The following is a 20,144-nucleotide window of genomic DNA, read 5'->3' on the forward strand; positions in this document are numbered from 1 at the left end:
TGGTAAACTCATATTTGATCATTCATTTAGTCAGCAGTATGCGGTACAAGCTGACTGAGTATGCAGTGGGTTAATATGCGATTTCAAACAAATTACAACTTAATCATTCTTATTAGCTGTTACCTCACACATTTCATAGCTCTGCCCACCTTTAACCTGAGCAGAAGTCTCACAGTCTGAGGGCCTTTAAATCTTTGAAAGAACGATTTTATTTCTCTCTTTGACATTCTCAAAAGATTCAGCTTGATTGACATCTGGGCGTAGTTTAACATTTTCTGCAAGAAATATGTATACTAGGATAGTATATTTCTTTTTTTAATACTCACTGCAAAAAGAGACTATGAAAATGATTGCATACTATTTGTTTACAGTGTGGAATTTGGACAATGTACAATTAATGACAAAAGTGTGTTTTTGTGTTTTTTCTACTTTTGTTTTGCACTCTGATGAATACTAATAACAATAATAACTCATTTTATTTGTATAGCACTTATTCAAAAAGGCACTTTACATGGTAAAAACAGAAAACAATAAAAGCAATAACAATATAAACAAGGGCAGAGAGGTCACATAACATGAAGGAATAAAAGAAAAACATACATAACTAGCATCACAGGTTGAAAGCAGATTTAAATCGATGAGTTTTAAGTGCAGTTTTGAAAGTGGCGAGTGACGGAGAATGTCTGAGGTGCTGGGGAGAGTGTTTCAGAGGGAAGGGGCAGCAACAGATAAGGCCATAAATAAGTCTATCGTGTTTACTTTATCAGTGATAATACTTTATGACTTCTATTATTGTCTAAATATGATTTTCATCTTTGGACATATTTATAAATTTTAAAGTTATATGAATTTTCTTTCTTCACGTTTCTGCTAAATGCAATGGACTTGGACCAGCTGTCACAGATTAGCTTCACATTTCCTAACAATATGATTTTTTGTGAATATCCATGGAGCATTTACACCCCCAACTGGTCACTCTGTGTAAGTTAATGCTGATGTAGAAACACTTTGTATAAAGCAATATCTCAATATGTGCACTGTAAACACCTTTTTATTCGAGTAAGATTGTATACGATTGAATACTTATGGAACTGGATTAAATTATCAGTGTGATTTTTAGTATACAATTGAACTGCAGTTATCAGTAAATAATAAGCCATACATATACCTACACAGAGAGAGCGTTCCATTTAGTTAGATAAAACATGTGACTCCTTCTCACGACTGTGTTCCCATCAACCGTTTACAACCTTGGAGTCAAAGTTGAATCATCACTTTTACTGTGTGATTACTGTTTATTGCTTTTATTGTCCATCTGCTCTTCTTTGTGCACTGGAATTATCAAGGAATTATGCAAACTAAACAAGCTTTATGACTAATAATGGGTTCACATTTCAATGCACAATAACAGCTGGCCAAACACTGACAGCTGTGTATCATGGTTTAGGATGTAATAAGGATGGAAGACAAGCCAAATTGAAGTGCAAATGAATACCATAGATTGTCAAATATTGGCAGAGACCTTCATTTACTCCGACTGCAGAGGCTTTCATTTGAAACGTGCCTTTGTCAAGCTTTTGTTTATAGCTCACCATGTTTTATTTTTTTTTTATTTGTAGTTGATGCAAACTAAAAATGTTCTCCATGTTTACTTGCTTTCTTTATAAATTCAGCAAAATGCACATTTCCACTGCATTATCTTTATCAGCATGACATTTTATTTATTGTTTTTGATCCAAGAGCATGGGGTCAAATAGGACATGTGTCCTTATTGAAGAAACCTATTGGGGACCATGAACGTCTGTACCAAATGTTGCATGGCTACAGAGTCCGTTAATCAGCCCTCTGTCAATGTCCCCCTTGACAACAGTGCATTCTCTCTACAGGCCAGCAAGTAAAGAAAAAGACTTCTGCAAAAAGAAGAAGAAAGAAGTCCGATTGTATGGCAGTCCAAGAGAAAAGGACCCTATTTCTCACCTGAATGCAATATCTCACATTTATGGTACTATATGTTCATGTCTTTTCTTTGATAAATACAAGCAAACAATAACTTGTAGGACATTAAGATCATCTAGTTGTTCATAAAACACAGGGAATCCGTTATATCTCTTGTTTTTAATTAAAAGGGTTCACCGAGCTCATCCTACAGGGCCACAGACACCTTTACAACTCACTAAGATACATTTCAATCACCCCCTAATGAAAGAAGAGGTCATTTAAGAGGCACAGCTCTGTGATCATTGTGTATTACTCATGTCTTATTTCAGCACTACAGCACTGTAGTCAGAAGGTCTGCTGGTTTTGAAGTCGTGATCAAAGCCAGTGGATCCCAGTGCACAGAAGAGGTGTTACCTAAAAGAAAATATTCACATCAAGTAGTTGCAATGTCATTAAATCCCAAGCCGTACGTACCGGATTAATAAACCAGGCCACTCTAAGGATACATAGAGGTTTTATATTTTCCTTTCCTTGCACTGACTAATTGGCAAAGTGACGAAAGAGTTCCCAGAGTCCTGTCTGTTTATATAATGATAATTATAATAATAGTTATAATGTTATAATGTTTGTAGAAAACAAAACAAAGTTAAAACAAAGTTACAAAGTGCTTCACAGAAGGCGGCAAATTAAACACCAACAATAATCAAAGCGAGTGGAAAATGGAATTGTCACTTTTGGATTTGAATTGTCGGATTAAACTAACGGGATAGAATGTGTTAGGTATGAGTTTTAGAGGTAGGCAAATTAGGATAGCTAGGATAGCTGTTTTCCCGTTTCCAGTCTTTATGCTAAGCTACGCTAAGCTAACCAGCTGCTGGTTGTACCTTCATATTGTGTATGTATAACAGTCAGACATGAGACCTTCCCATTTTACTCTTGACAAACTCAAAGCGGTTCTCCTTAAATGTCAAACTGCACAAGAATAAAATTATGTGAAAAACTTAATTCCAGTACGATAAAAGACATCCTCCTCCTCCTTTTCCTTTCTCGCTTCTTCTTCTTTTTGCCAGATGGCAGCATACATTGGACTTGAATAGAAGGATTTTAAAAAATATGTTTTCTATGGAAATCTCTGCAGGATTACTGGGACGTGCCTCTTACGTGCATACATACATACATTCATGAGCAAAAGATGAAAATTCACAAACACATCCATGTGACTCTCCAGTCACTTATGCGCTGCATATAAACCAGCCTTGTCCATGTTTTTGAATGCACTATTAGCATCTCTCCTGTAAATAATCATGATAAAAACAACTCGAGTCTCTTTTTATTTGATCAAAAACACATTTTCCAGAAGACGTGGGAATACCCAACCCACAGCCGCTGAGTTGCATCACAACACAATAAAAAAAACATTGGGCAACACGATGCAGGGGGGAAAAAAATCAGGTGGGAGGTCATTTGACACACACACATTGTATTTTAGGCCAGAAAGCAATGTTTCTGAGCACCAAGATCCACCCCCGAAGCCACTGCACATGATTCCTATCTAAGGGCCGCAGAGAGAGGAGATAGCGGCAGAGGAGGAGGAGAGATAGGAAGAGAGAGAGAGAGAGAGAGAGACGACAGTCATGCACTTACAAGCAGGCACCCACACACAATTTCTCATCAGACACCCACACACACTTTCTCACATACGCTGCATACACATCGGAGCACCTGCTTTGTAGCCTCTGTCTTTGGATCTGCTCGTGACGGGCTCGTAGTGCCAAGATGCCTTCCTATGGCTGGTTGTTGTTGGCTCTGTCTCTGGCAGCACTAACAGGTAAAAAGTTCCTCTTTGTCCTCGCTGATCTGTCGGAGTGTGAGTGTCAAGTGTCTGATCGCTGTGTGAAGACTTTGCGCCTATTTAAAAAAACGGATCATATGTCAGATTTGATTTCATGTATTAAAAATAGCTTGCAAAAAGGGGCATCAGAAATTGCCATCTGCCATCTCTTGTTCGTTTACTGATCAGGATTTCTTTGCATAAAATTTCATCTAAAAAGGATGTAACAGATCTGTCTCATAATCTTCCTTTTTTCAGATTGGACAAATCATTTTTAACATGGACATGATTGGAATGCAGTCTCTTGATTGATCGCATTACTCTCATTAGACAAGTTGTGGTTATTATGATTGATATCATTATTTCTTTGCTCCGCTGCCTTGTTTGAACTTATCCTGTGTCCTTTACTTTGACTGAGAAGGGTTTTTTGCGTGCTTATAAATCCTGAGTTGCATTGATTCCACTCTGACAATCACTGTGTCTGAAAAGATTCAACACGATAAATCACCAAAATAAATAAAAGAGCAGCACTCTAGGGTTATCTGAAAATGTGCTTCGACAGCTCAGCTCGTTCACTACTTTGTGTCACTTTCCAAGGTCTTTTTTTCTCACTGTGCGCTTTTTAATTTCAGGAAACACTATTGGTGCTGTTGCATATGCGCAAACTGAGAGGAACTGCTCCCTGTCACCCCCGGTAAGTCAATGGAAGTACTGTGATTAAAATAAACAAATTGCAGAAATGATGTCATAAAATTGACTTCAAAGAAGTCACACAGCATTTTCCCATTATGAAACATGTTGCACGAGTTTTATCTCGTTACAGTTAATGATTACTGCACATGCACTACAGTTAATGATTACAGTGGGAGATACAGCAAGGGATGAATCAGCAGTTCTGCAGGTTTTAATTACATTTGAAAGACTTTTCACACTCATTTTCTTTCTCTGCCTTTGTGTGTGTGTGTGTGTGTGTGTGTGTGTGTTACAGTACCTCCCCAGCACAGCAGTAAATACCACTCTACGGCTGCAGAACTTACGAGAGCTAATGCTTCCCCTGAATATCTCTGCCTACATTATCCCTGGCACTGACGCTCACCTGGTACATCTGCTGTCCGTCATAATCAATTCATCTGGGTTTAAACCATGTGTGTGTGTGTGTGTGTGTGTGTGTGTGTGTGTGTGTGTGTGTGTGTGTGAGATGCTAACCTCTGTTTCTCTGTCAGAGTGAGTATATCGCACCACGTGATGCCAGGATGGCCTTCGTGACCGGCTTTACAGGCTCTGCAGGTACTATCTCTTTTTGCCTCCTTTTTTTCTCTGCCTCGTCCTCCTCCTCTTCGTCTTCTTCGTCGTCCTTGTCGTCGTCCTTGTCGTAGTCCTCCTCCCCCTCCATGACTCAACTCCCCACATCTGAATGCCGCGGTCATGCAGCTCCTCTACTTTCATCCCACATCCTCACCACACAGCCATCTCATCGTTCATTTAGCTTCATCGTTTTCACTCGCTGCATCATTGCATCTTGTCATTCATCTACGTTCTCCATCGCAGAGGTTCTTCACCATTAGATCATGAGATATATTTTCACGCAGTAATGGAGAACAAAATTAATGATCATAGATATTTCTGTACTCAGCTGTTCCGTGCATGAAAGGATAAGAGGACCGAAAAATAAAATAAAGTGCTGTTTTCACCAGGCCAAACCTCTGCCAGACTCTTGAAAGAAAAGTCGCATTTTCTGGGCCTCCATTAGGAATCGGACAAAATTTAGATTCAGCAGTTGTTACCTAAGTGTTTCAATCTCATATGGAGGTACAACAGTGGAATGATAATGCCAGGCCTCACATCCACCACTCTCCACCAGGCTGCCATCTCCACAGTGTTTCTTCTTCACATGCTCACATGTTTCAAGATTAGCTGGCCAATCACGCATTGTTGCAAGTCAACTCTGACATTTACAGTCGTTTGTAATTTACTGTCGATGCTGAGCTCTACCTAACGCAGCTGCTGTCCTGTCTCTCCTCAGGCACCGCCGTAGTTACTCAGACCAAGGCCGCTCTGTGGACAGACAGCCGCTACTGGGTTCAAGCCGAGAGGCAGATGGATTGCAACTGGGACCTTGAAAAAGATGGTGGGGAGGGTGATCACATTGTGATTGCTTGTTATGACAACGCAGGACATATGGATACCAATCAAATATTTTTGGTCTTGATGATCAGACTAAAAATATCCTGACAAATGCTGCACCCATTATCACAGGACTTACATGATAGAAATAGCTCACAAACAAACTAAAAGTCACTGCATGTTTTGTCTTGCAAAAACACTTTTAACACCGACATATGATGCTGATGTTTAGACATTTGTAAAGGACAAAATTTATTAGAGAGCAGCTTTTTATGACTTGTCGTCAGTCGAGGATTGGTACAGTGGCAAAGAGAGTTCAACCCAACAACACAACACATACACGTCTTCAGTGGAAACAAATGTGTTTGAGGCCGAGCACTGAGCTTTCTGGTCGTGTGTAGGTTCATAGTGGTTATAGGGTTTGTATTAGTATAGAATGTGTTATCTGAAACATAATTAAATTGACGCATTTCGTGGCAAAGCAACTTGTGCTGATTTGATTTAATACACATCTAAAAAAAAACTAAAAAAAATATTTTTAATATTTCTATGATGTATCACAATATTCACCACAGGTAAGTCAAATGGATCCTCTAAAGTCAATAATAACTTGATTCTGTCATGTGTGATGTCCCCCAGTGTCCATCAGCAGTGTAGCAGAGTGGCTGATGTCTGAGGTCCCACCAGGCGGCGAGATCGGCTTTGATTCCTTCCTCTTCTCCCTCAGTGAGTCAGTCCAGGTTAACGGCAATAAAGTGCTCGCCCAAGTAGATGGAAAATTATTAATGGAGCCTCCAGACGCCACACAGACTGTTTACTTTTGATTGATTCGGCTCGATGTGTGTAATCATCTGCAATTTCCTCCATTAGAAACGCAGGAGGACTACAGCCTCAATCTGGACTCGAGCAATCGTAGCCTCAAGTCCGTCCCTGTTAACCTGGTTGACGAAGTGTGGGAGGAAAGACCGCCTGTCCCTCCTGACAACCTCACCCGCCTGCCCGATAGAGTCACACGTGGGTTTCCTTCTGTCTGTGCTGTACACACACTCTGCAGTCTGCTGGTCTGCCTGCGTGGTGTCCTTTATCTTTGTGCTGATAAATACCTGTAAACTGGACAGAAAGCAGTAAGCGGCTCCACAAACACACCCATAAACAGCCTGTTTATGTTTTTATGGCTGGCTGAAAGATCAAGTGCTAACTTTGAGAGAGTGGAAAATTCTCGGGGAAAAGGAAGTTGTCTGGACGCTCATAGACCTTTTAGTCTTTATGGTATTAGAATCGACAAGTGGAACAAATGTAGAGCATCATAAACACAATGGTCTGTATGTGTGTGTGTGTGTGTGTGTGTGTGTGAGTGTGTCTGTGTTTGAGTCTTTTATAAATGCTTTCTCATAGTTTGTTATGACATTTTGCTCTTATATTTGGCATTAGAGTTCATAACAAGATAAGCAGTTTTTAACAGGAATGTCAAAGAAAAGTTACTGAAAAATCAAGGATATGTGTCTGCACATAGCAGGAAGCATCACATTAACAGAAGGCAATACTATTCCCATCCTTAGAGCTGCACTAATCAATATTTTTATTGGCACAATGGGTTAGATAACGTGTAATTTAAAAGGTGTTGCTCTCTGCAGATACCATCTAAGGGCCTGTTGGCATCTTTAAGCTTAATTGTTTTGAATTTAGAGCCTGCAACTTTTCTGTCAGGCCTCACTGCCACCGCAATCATCAAACTCATTTTAGCCGCAGCAGGTCGCTGTATGCTACCATGCCCACCACATGGCAAACAGCACAGTTAGCGGTTAGCTGGTGAACATAGTGCAACATTTAGAACCTCAGTGGTTGGATATGTCCCTCTAAAGTTTGAGGAGACTAAAACAGAGCTGAGAAGAGAGACAATTTTGGACACAAACACAACTCCAAATGAAGGATAATGTTACTCTGTGTCTGCTGAATGTGTAAGTACTGTAGAAAATTGTTGGCTTTGAAGTTCACAACATCAACTTTATAAGATAATATGTCGTTGTTGTGTTTTCAGCATGTTGCGCTGCGCCCTAGTGGCCAAAAAATGTAATGCCGGTCTAATACGATGATGGTGAACATACATAATATTACTAAATGTCTATTTAAGGTATACATTTTCATGTGGATGCAAATACAAGCAGAATGTGTGTGTTTGCAGAAAGGTCCTGGCAGATGAAAGTGGAGCACATACGGAATCAGATAAGAGACAATCCATACGAACCGACAGCTCTTCTGCTGTCAGCTCTGGATGAAACAGCCTGTAAGTAACTCTAACTCCATAAAGCTTTCTATAAATCGTGTTGCTGTTGTAGAAAAATGTATGTCAAACCACAGTTTAATTCCCTGAAAGACGCCGTTGATAATGTGAATGTATTGCAGTTCATAAAAGCATCTAGTTGAACACGCAGTTCACCACAGAAACAGAACTTGACTTCTCCCTCAAGATAACTTTTTTAAATTGACTTAAATGTGCAGAACTACATCCCACTATTAAAACATTACAAAAATAAGATCATATCTGATGATTTTAAACAAAATGTATACAATATAACCTTAAGAGAAGGTGCAAACACACAAGATGCAAAAAAACATGTATTAATAAAACAAACAAACTTTTTTATAATTGTCAGTTATGAAAAGAAGAACCTGAACCATGTAACAAAAACAATCAGAGTAATATTGGTTTGAAAATAAGATGATAAGATGGATAATGTTAAAACAGGATACAGTTTTACAGTAAAGCACACAAAACATTCAAAAACTGCTGAAAAGTAAACCCACATGGCTCATTTATTTATTTTTTTTGTAGGCCACCTTGTGGCTGCAGTCCCTAAATATGTGCTGAGTTTTGCTAGCGTCAGGGTAATCTGAAATGACAGTTTGCATCGAAATAAAATGACAGGAGGCAAACAAAGCCAAAATACAACCACAGCTTTAAGGATCAAACTATAGCCGGAGGTGTTGCAGTCTGATGTGAAGAATTATGATACAAAATCAGACTGACAGGAAATGTAACACAAAATTATAAAAATATTGGAAACAGACAACAGATGTTTTTAAATGGGCAATACTCTTGTCCTTTCAACAAGATATTCAAAAAGACAGAAATAAACATCACTTTCTTATAATCCTTTATTATCGTCAGTAATCATATTATTAAACTGATTAGATTTACTGTTTTTATACTGGATTTTCAGTTCACCACTTTGCAAAAGAACAGTGACTTATTCGAAAGCATCGTTCTTACAACTCACACAGAAGCACTAACGGGTTTCAGACCTTCTCTGACTTCTGATTTCAGGATTAGCAAGTCTGTTTTCAATGACAGGAACACAGAAGAAGTCACATCTATCAGACACAAACATTAGATATAAACAGCATGTCTCCAATCAAGTGGAGGAAGCAGATGATGTAAATGAATGCACGAGCCGCTGCTGACAGTCAGGGACGGTGTATATTTTTGATTTCTAGGGCTGTTCAATCTTCGCGGCAACGACATCCCGTACAATCCCTTCTTCTACTCCTACACACTGCTCACAATGGACGAGATCTGGTCAGTCCATTTTCCAGACATTGCATGTGTGAACATGTGTGATTCCTTTGAAATTCTCTTCATTATGTCTCTGTTCTGTCCCATCACATATACTAGGTATATAAGGACATATAGCATTTTTCTTGTATAAACCTTTCCCCTCTACTGCATATCCACATCTCCCAGGCTCTTTCTCCACACGGGCAGAGTGACAGAGGAATTGAGGGTGTACCTGAACGCCTCCTGTAACGGGTCACTTTGTGTGCAGCTGAAAAGCTACGACACTGTCCGACATCACCTGAAGAAGTATGTGGCACAGAGTGGGGTTAAAGTGTGGATCGGCACAGAGTACACAAACTACGCACTTTATGAGATCATTACACCAGAGGTACACAGATATTTTATTTTATAATATTTACTGTACTCCATAAGATACATATTTTGTATTCATTATGATTGTTTTTTGCATCGTTTAGGAGAAACTAATGACAAGCTCCTACTCGCCTGTGTTGACGACGAAAGCGGTGAAAGATGAGACTGAGCAGCGGATCTTGAGGGATGCTCATGTATGTCATCTTCACACAGACACACTCAGGTTATAAACTCTACCTCACCTCCACACATATAGGTCCCGTCTTTACTTGCATACATGTGACTTCACTGTCAGACTGGTGGGACATTTATGTATCGTTTTCATCGAGAGCTCGAACACTTCAGTGAACACGCACCCTGATACATTTATTATCCTGTCCGGAGATGTCTGATCAGCCTTGCAACATACCACACGACTCATCGGTCCGTATGATTTGGGGTGATGTGATCGATGCAGAGACTCTCCTGGTTGGTCATTGTGTCGTTGTGGTTCTGTGCAGGTGAGGGATGCAGTTGCGGTTATCCAACTGCTGATGTGGCTGGAGAAGGCAGTGCCAGAGGGGAAAGAGACCGAGCTGACTGCTGCAGAATACGTCAATAAGTGTCGCGGGTGAGTGCACACGAGATGGAGGAGAGCTGAGATAGTGTATTTGCTGAACAGGTAGTGCTTTCACAAGCTAAATTCAGTCGGAATATGAGTGAAAACATATTTCATAATTAGAATAGTTATAAATACGTTGACTTCAAAGTTGCCTTTCACGGCTAATATAAACATCATTACAGCAAACAGAAAGACAGCAGAGGCCCAAGCTTTGAGACAATCTCTGCAAGTGGACCCAATGCTGCACTTGCGCATTACAGGTAAGATTTATTTATATTCTTCCTCTTCTCACTGATCTTTTCTTTTTCATGCCAAACGTGTATAAAACCATAGTGGTGGTTTTGGATCATGGTTCCTTACGTTATTGATGAAACTTTTTCAAAGCATACAATAAGTTGTAAACTGATTTAGAGAAAACAAAACGTATTGAGACGAGGCATTGTGGTGGCCTTGGAAGGAGTACTCAGATCCTTTTCTTAAGTGAATGTAGAAATACTATACTCTAAAAATACTTTATTACAAGTACAAGTCCTTATTTAAAAATGTTACTTAAGTAAAAGTACAATCAGCAAAATCTACTTAAAGTATCAAAAGTATTTTACTTGTAAGTAAGTTATTCTGTTTTTATGTTTATATGTTTTTTAGGCTACTGGGTGGATTCTGTTGCATTGCGTTACAGTTTCATTGTGTTGTAGTTTTACTATTATTAACTACTTATGTACAGATATAAATATAAGTATACATAACATACATTTATATTTGTACATAAGTAGTCGTGTCTCTTTGTTCAGCTTTTTTGTCCTTGCCTTAGCCGTATAGTACAGTATGTCTATTTCGGCGTATGTACATTGAGAGCAATAAAAAAGTGTAAGTGTATACCCATTAAAGCTGATTCTGATTAGTACTGCATCATATCACATTAAGATATCTTGTGTTTTTCTAAATAAAAATTAGTAACTAACTGTGTAGCAGAGTAAAAATTACAATATTTCTCTCTGAAATGTAGTGGAATAGAGGTATAAAGTAGCATAGAAAGGTGATATTTGAACAATGACTCTCAGGTAAAGTACAGTACTTGAGTATCAGTACCTGGAACAATCACTAAAACTTACTTTCCACCATAATAATCACAATGTCCCTCTGCGGACCGTTAATTATCATCACCATCTCTCTCTCACTGCTCATTTTTTATGAGCTCTCCACTATCAATCTACATTGTTTAGAAAATGGACCGCAGTAATGTAACGCCTTTAAAACACTGTCTTGGTCCTTTATATGCACTACAATGATCATCTGCAGAGCTGCTATTATTTCCTGTTTTTCTGTTCTTTGCAGCCCTACAGAAGGAACGAGCAGGAAGTTGACAGTTAATGAGATGTACCTGGTGGACTCTGGCGGCCAGTATCTGTGAGTAAAAACACACTCTGTTCACAGACTCTCCAGTTTCACATCACATCATTTGCATTTGAAATGAGTCATCATGTCTCTCACTACTATCAGAGACGGCACCACTGACATCACTCGGACAGTTCACTGGGGAGCCCCTACAGTGATGCAAAAGGTAATACATTACATCTCATAGTGAAAGGTTGAAAGTGTGAATGTTTGAAGGTATATTTATATTTTCTCTAACACAGGAGATTGCCAATCAAAACACACTGCAGCCGATCAGTCCAGTTTTTCTGTATCTCTTTGTGTATGTTTTTCTTTAGTCTTTATTTTTCTTCATCATTATATAAGCCAGAAACTGTGTTGTTATTAGAGTTTTTAGCTGTAAAAATCTTTGCTGTAATGTTCTTTCACAAACCATAATCCAAAATATTGCTTTTAGATACCTTTTCCCTGCATTAACCAGCTGTCTGGCTTCACAGGAGGCCTTCACTCGAGTGCTCATGGGAAACATTGAGATATCTCGAACCATCTTTCCCTCAGGGACACGAGGTGGGAATGAAAAACGTTCATACATGTTTAAAATGAGATTTACAAGGATTCCACCCTGAAACACTTTCTAGTTTCACCACCAGGGAGGCCTGTTTCTCCACTTTTTGATCAACAAGTTTTGACCAGTTTTAAAGTGGATGAATTACAGAAATATATCTGCAGCAGGATGTTTGATTTGAGCTCTCTGGATGGCTTTTGTTTATCAACAGGTGTAAACATGGAGATGCTGGGTCGCCGGGCATTGTGGGAGGTGGGCCTGAACTACGGCCACGGCACAGGTCACGGTGTTGGAAACTACTTTGGAGTTCATGAGTGTATGCTCTCGTTTTATTTTCCACATGTTTTCAAAGTTTACAACCCCAGTATGAAATTGACAAACGTATCCAGTGTAGTGACATCTTCATCCATCAATAAAAAGCTCATTTGAAAGCATATCTTAACAGAGTTCAAATGCAAATATCAATGATCTGTGTTAGTGTAAAAATGAATTCACACCAATGAAATGTTTTTAAGATTCGTGTTTACTTGGTTTTGCGCGTGTAATCTGTATTTGAATGATATAAAGTTGTAATATTTTTCCAGGGCCAGTTGGATTTCAGAGCAACAACATTCCCTTCAGAACTGGCATGTTCACGTCTATTGGTGAGAGTTTATTCTTTCTCAAAATAAATCCATGTCCACTACAGATACCACAACATTTTGATCATTTGAAAGGAAATGAACTTTGCATTTAGCATGCCTCAAATGTTCAAATAATGAAAAACGGCTAATGATTTTCTTTACATAAGAACCTGGATATTACAAGGAGAATGACTTTGGGATCCGGATTGAAGACGTTGCTGTGATCGTACCTGTACACACAAAGGTAGCTAGAAAACAGAGCTTTATTGATCATCTAGAACAGGTATGGGCAAACTACGGCCCGTCAAATATTGGTACAAAGTTGTCCAAACTACAATAAAGACTAGAGCTGGGCAGTATACCGGTTTTAATTTCCCGTATGATATGAATTCTTCACACATCATCATACTGGTGCATAGCCGAAACAACCGCTGTCTGCTTTCAACAGGCAGATAAAATGTATTCTTTGCGCGGTCAGCGCTAGTTGTCTTATATGTATTGAGAGGGAACCCTAGTCATGGTCATAACTTTATGACACAACAATTAACAACCCACAACTAACGCTCTTTAACAGAGAAAAACACAACAGCACACAACAGTCTGTGACACATAAACAATTTGTAACACTAATACATTTATAAAATTTCACCGCCGAACTGCATGCTGGGTACAGCTCGCGAGCGAGCCTGCTTGCTAGCACAACAGTTTGCTAGCAGCTGGGAGAGGCTCCGTGGATCCAGTTACGTAACGTAACTTACGTTACATTAAAGAACAGAACAGAGCGATGCAGGATGAACAAAGACAGACCGGAGATGCACCGACAGAGTTTGACACATATGCAACGCTGATTACCGTGTAATATGTGTGGTATTTGTTATAAATGTACATTGGTGCAAATAGGTGATAAGAAGCTGTACATGGAGGGGCTTAGGACCCAGGGGAATGTAGGTGAAGGAAACGGGAAGAGACGGAAGACACGCCACACAAACACCGCTCATCACGATCCAGTAGACCAGCGATTCTCAACTGGTGGTTCGTCGCGGACCCGTTTTTAGTGGGTCGCGGGCCTTTGCTTTAGGCAGCGGAGTTATTCAAGCTCCTTTCCAGCTTTTACGGTACTTGTTCAGCGGTGCAGAAAAAACACCGACCAATGCGTTGTAAATCACGTTACGTGATGCAGTTTAGCCAATAAAATAAAGGTATTCTGATACGTTTCCTGACGCCAGTGAGATGTACCCACACCGTGACACAGGGGGGAGACAAGGAAAGACCTTACAGAGCAGAACCTTGATAATGTTAAATGTGACAGTCAAATATTTGTATGATCCAGTCAAAGAATCAAACTGCTAAAAAGAACACAGTTATTAACCTTTACACTAAAAACAGTGTCAAAAATGACTACTTAATAAGTAGGTGCATGATAAAATATGTGTTAATGCAATAAAAAAATACAGTGTAAGATCCCAGCTAACTGATGAACACCTGAGATCTGTTCTGAGAATTGCCACAACCAAACTAACACCAAACGTTGACGCACTGGTTAAAAAGGGTGACCAACAACACTGTTCCCACTGAAATTAAATGCAAGTTACTTTTTAGGTCATGGCTTTTACTTGTAATTCATATTAGTTCACACAAACACTCCATTCATCGGCTACTGGCCCGGCCCATCTGTCAAATTTTAAAACTCAATGTGGCCCCCGAGACAAAAAGTTTGCCCACCCCTGATCTAGAATCATGTCAATAATTACATGCTTTTAATGAATGATATAAATTCAATCTAACTTCTTTGTGACTGTGCTTTTTTTCACTCAGTATGGTCATAACTATGTGACCTTTGACACTGTGTCGCTGGTTCCATATGACAGAAAACTGATTGACATCACTCTCCTCAGCTCAGAGCAGGTATGTAACTGTAGTCAACTGCAAAATGAGCTGGAATTTCTGGAATTTCACCATCATTTCTTTTAAAAAGGAGTACTAAAGGGTGTTAACCATTAAACACATTCAATAAATGCACATTAACAAGCTTTAATGTAAGTTTACTTCCCAAAAGATATGATCAGTTTCCTGATTTAATTTGTAAATACCTCTTTATATAAGAGAGTGACATCAACCGAGTCTTTCGTTTTCCTGTTTTTTACGAGTGGTGGTTTTCTCTTAAAATCCCCTCTTTACACTTCAGGTCGAAGTTTCTCTGCAGCTCAGAGATCAAAATATTCTTTGAAAAAACAAAACCACGTGTGAAATTAACTTCTGTTTTGTTTTCATTGTGAGACTACACATACGATTTCTTTGTAGAATCATTGTACGGAAAATAACAAGTTTACAAAATATTAACTTTTCATACAAGCACAAAAAAACCTGTTGTTTTTTTGGCTGCACAAATTGAGTTCCTGTTTTTTCTTCAACTTCAGTTAATTTATTGTGAACTTCACCTGGAGACTTAAAATCTGTGGTGGAAAGTAACTAAGTACATTTTTTCAATTAATGTACTTTAGTAAAATCTGAAGTATTTAAACTTGATTTTATGCTACTTTATCCTTCTATTCCACTACATTTTACAGGAATATATTGTATTTTTCAGTTTACTACATTTACCCGACAGCTATAGTTGCTAAATACTTTTAAGATTAAGATTTTATATTTAAACAATGGCAAAATATAATAGAATGCATTGTTAAGGATTAAACTATTCACCAAGTGGCAGAACAGAACACAGTGGTCCAAGAATTGATCCCTGTGGAACACCATTTTTAACCTTAGACCAGGAAGATACAGTATAATAATATTTGTTTATTTATTTTTGTCTGTTATCCACTGATTACTTCTTTCCTTGATACCTGTTTTCACATGCCAGCAGTGTACATATTTAGGCTCACCTGTGACTGTCATTGAGAGTGGTCTTTTCTCACTGCAGCTTCAGTGGCTGAATAAATACTATAAGACAATACGGATGCTGGTGGGTCCTGAACTGGACAAACAGGGACTACAAGAGGAGAAGGACTGGATGCTCAAACATACAGAGTCCTTCATGGAGTCTGGATCTTCTGCATCTGTCTGTTCCTCCTCGCTGACCCTCATTGCTCTGGCTGTCGCTCTCCTCCACAACATCATCTGAGCATCTGCATCTCTTTTGCACATTCACAGCAGACTTGCTCACTAATGTTACTCCTATGCAGTCTCTATTGAGCAGCTATACCAGGTTAAGAGATGCACTGCAATTTAGAGATTTTCAATTAAATATATATTTGTTTGATAATTTAATTGGGTGGGTAAATGACTGATATTATGGTATTATATATAAAGTAAAATTAACTTTTGTGTGATTTTTGATGTTTTTCCTTTTTTTGTTTGTAATCTGGACATTTGTATAACCAGCTGATATAATTTCTATTTTATTAAAGTAACAGTCTTTAAAACAAAGGTATGGATCCATAGAGGGAAATATTGTACAGTACTTTTCACTCAATTGTATTTATCTGACAGCTACAGTTAACATTACTAGTTATTTTATGGATAAATATTTTTATATTTAGAAAAGGATCAGTTTATAGATGATGCTGAATGTTTTGATTGATTAACTGGCCTAAGACCATAAAGTGTTTTGTTCAACTCACCAAAATGGCCAAAGAAAAAAACTTGATCAAAATGGTTACAGAAGTTTACAGAAGGCAGCAGAGTGAGAAGTCCTTTGGAGGGGTCCCAGTTCCCATATGATGCAGCTGGTCGTGACACTCTATGGTTAGATGGTGGACAGGATGGTGGAAGCGCTGTTGTGCCTTCTTGCTCAGGGAGATGCAGTTGCGTGATCAGCTGAGGTCAGCAGCACCGATGTGCACACCTAGAAACTTGCTCCAGACATGATCTGTTGATGAGAAGTGGAAGTCAATTTCCTTCTCTTTCCTCTTATGAACATTGAGACACTGCTCCGGTCAGCTGCTCCACCTCACCTCTGTGTGCTGTCCAGGACTGTTCTCGACCAATGACATTTTTAGTCGACAAACACTCGATTTTGTCAACTAATCGATTAATTGATTTAATCAACAGTAAAACTGAGTTTCTCCTCAAAGAATCACACAAAAGCACCACTTTAAATTTTGTGTCTTATAAGTTCATTAGAAAAAAAACATTTAGTATGAAAAAGCATACAAAAATGATGAATAGACTAAAGAGATCTCAGCTGACTGAGAACAAAGCGACTGTTTAGATTACTAATCGACTAAGAATAGGCAGCCCTATGTTGTTTCTAATGAGGCCCACCAGGGTTGTGTCATCTGCAAATGTATAATATGATTGGAGTCATATTTGGTGGCTATGGAGGTGATGTTCCCAATGCACACTGTATTGGGTCCCTCTGTGAGAAAGTCCAGGATCCAGTTACAAAGGAAATTGTTCATGCGTAGGGGGGCCCAGCTTCTGGGGGATGATTGTGTTCAATGCTGAACTTATTGAACAGGATTGTCACGTGAGTGTTCTCGTTTAGGTGGAGGGCAGAGGAGATGGCATCGCCTGTGGACCGGTTGGGTATACATGCAAACAGGAGGGTGTCAAGTGAGGTCGGTAAATGAGATTTGATGTGCTCCTAGACTAGCCTGTCAAAGCATTTATCTGTGATTGGTGCGAGTGCTACAGGGCGGTAGTCAACGTTAATGTGAGTTGGCTCTTAATTTTCCGTGCTTGCGTGTGCTTTTCTATTCTGATGGCCAGGGACAGGTTAGCAGTTGCTGCATACTCCTTTAGGTCATTTACCTGAAATTTAGTTTGTGGATCTGTGTAGCTTAATCATGGATGTATAAAGAGAACTGGATACAGCGTTTCATATGCAAGTTGTTTAGTGGCTCATGCAGCAACAAAAGTTTGACTTCCGAGTAGAACAATACCCTGTTCTTTGGTTCTTCCGGCTGTCTTCCCCATCCATGGGGCTCAGGATGGCGTTTCCTTTAACCATGCCTTCCGGCCTTCGGCCCAGCCTCATTCTCGGGCTCCTTCACATGAACGGAGGAAGGAAAACAACTGTGGATTTGGCCCTCAGGTGACAGAATCTGATGGGTCACATTAAACAGCATAACACCACATGTGTCAAGTCTTTGTGCTAAGCTAAATTAGCTGGCTGCTAGAGGTAGCATATCAAAAGCATATCTGTAGCATATCATATCAAAGCCTAACATTACCAAAAGCCACTAGCTTTATTTACTTGAGGATGTGTTTTTTGAATTCATCATAACTCTGTTTTTCTGTAAAGACTCCATTAAACATAAAATCATATTGAAACTCGCCATTTAAACAGCTGAGAGCAGATGTTGCGGTTTTAATTCTTCCACTTGTTAAGAGTTCATGCCGGCAGATAGATGGTTGCCTGGCAATTATGTCAAAGCGACTTGAAGGTGTGAATGTGCTGCCGTCACACCACACCCTGTGTCTGCATGCTCTTGTCAAACATCACGAAAAGCATATGAAGAAACATTTGATACAGAAAGTTCAACAGCTTTCAGAAAAGGCATATTCATCCATATCCGTTCTGCGTTGGGGTTTGTGGTAAAGAGGCCCAGAAAAAGAGGAATAACAAGTATGAGATCATTGTTCTCAGGGAACAAATGTCTCTTCTGCTGTGTTTTTGTATATGTAACACATATGTTTATGTAGTTACTGTTAAGTATTTGAAATTCTATATTGTTTACATCTGTGTTTGCTAGCTAGCATAGCTAGCTGCCTTTGTTGTCAAAACATTGCTCCATAACTAGTGGTCAAACACTCAACAGGGTACCTCTAAGTACTACATGTTGTACTTCTTTATACTGGCAATGTAATCTACAACAATTCATCCTATTTTATAAACTGATCATACGTTTGAAATGTAAAATCTTTATCTTCAAAGTAACTAGTGACTAGAAAAAGTACAATATTTACTGTAGTGGATTAGTCCACATTAACAAACTACAACACCAGACTGCTGCTTACACATTAATGCATCACTCATAGTAATGTATTTTCTAACATTAGCATGGCATTTTAACATTTTAAAAGGTGCCATTCTGCATGATGAGTACTTTTACTTTTTAATACTTTAAATATATCTTTCGTATACTTGTGTTCTTTTACTGAAGTAATATTTTGAATGCTTTTCTTTTGCTTGTAATGGAATATTTCTACATTTCATCTTTACTTTAGTGACAGATGTAAATACTTCTTCCACCACTACCTCTGAGGTTTCAGGTAACCTCAGGTGGAATCAAAATGTGTTGCCTATTGTTTTTGTCTCTTTTAAGCTCTGCAGACTGATCAGTTTGTTGCCAACCTTCAGTCGAGTGACAGGAAACTTAAATAGGGCATGCTCTTATCATGTGGTTTGCTACCCCACTAAAATAACAAGCTAAACTTGACTTACATTTTACTTCCCTCTCTGCATCTACTGCTAATGTTTGCCTTGTTTTTGACCTGAGTGTGCATTCAAACACACAAACATTTCTGTGACTCACTCAAGCTTATTTAATCTTAATTATCTGTTCTGGATGTTTTTACACTGTCAGCATTTGTCTGGCCTTTTGCAACTCATTTGACTCCCAAATTCTGTATAAATATCCTGTGCTGGACGAGCTGGACTGTCTGATCACCAGTGTGTGTTTTTGTTATGGCCTCCTGTAGCTGCGGCAGGCTCCTCTGCTGCAGCTGCAAAGCCGTTACTGAGTTTCTAAATATGTCATCCTTAGATTTCTTTCACTTCCACACTTCAGATGCGATGGCAAATATGTGCTCTTTGAGAGGGATGGCTAAACAGCAAGCTGTAAAATCAAAAAACATAATTTGACACAGAACTAGTTGGCAACTTCAAGAGCTGCCGTGTTGCAAGATGAAGATCTTTCCTGACTTAACTTTTACCTTGACGTTTTGCTGAAGTTGAAAACTGATGACTGCGAGAGTAGAAATGTTTTAAAACAGTGACAATGCATCACTTGATGTTTTTAATCCTGAGCTTTTATCTGACTGAACATATGAATATAATATGAGTAACCAGTGGTCGATTGATCATAACATTAAAAAATGACCTGTATTAAGCAATATACACAATTTCTTTTGAACCTCTATCAGCTTGTAGTGACGGTCAAAACTGAATTGTGATGACATTTTCATGAACTGTTTTGTGTGTCAGTTCTGCTTGC

General features: G+C 38.9%; 1 protein-coding gene across 1 annotated transcript; it reads left to right on the plus strand.

The window, feature by feature from the left end:
• The first annotated feature begins 3,519 nt into the window (after window positions 1-3,519).
• Window positions 3,520-16,410, plus strand: xpnpep2 (X-prolyl aminopeptidase (aminopeptidase P) 2, membrane-bound). Its single transcript, XM_031862522.1, has 21 exons — window positions 3,520-3,766; window positions 4,402-4,463; window positions 4,758-4,868; window positions 4,993-5,056; window positions 5,793-5,897; window positions 6,533-6,619; window positions 6,764-6,907; window positions 8,076-8,177; window positions 9,389-9,470; window positions 9,636-9,837; window positions 9,926-10,015; window positions 10,322-10,431; window positions 10,605-10,682; window positions 11,758-11,829; window positions 11,923-11,983; window positions 12,294-12,363; window positions 12,573-12,677; window positions 12,946-13,005; window positions 13,152-13,228; window positions 14,800-14,889; window positions 15,905-16,410. Exons 1-21 carry the CDS (start codon window positions 3,715-3,717, stop codon window positions 16,103-16,105), a joined length of 2,025 nt encoding a protein of 674 aa, XP_031718382.1. The 5' UTR covers window positions 3,520-3,714; the 3' UTR covers window positions 16,106-16,410.
• The last annotated feature ends 3,734 nt before the right edge of the window (window positions 16,411-20,144 follow it).

Source organism: Anarrhichthys ocellatus, unplaced genomic scaffold (assembly GCF_004355925.1).
Source record: "Anarrhichthys ocellatus isolate YVR2014 unplaced genomic scaffold, GSC_Weel_1.0 scaffold27, whole genome shotgun sequence".
Lineage (NCBI taxonomy): Eukaryota > Metazoa > Chordata > Actinopteri > Perciformes > Anarhichadidae > Anarrhichthys > Anarrhichthys ocellatus.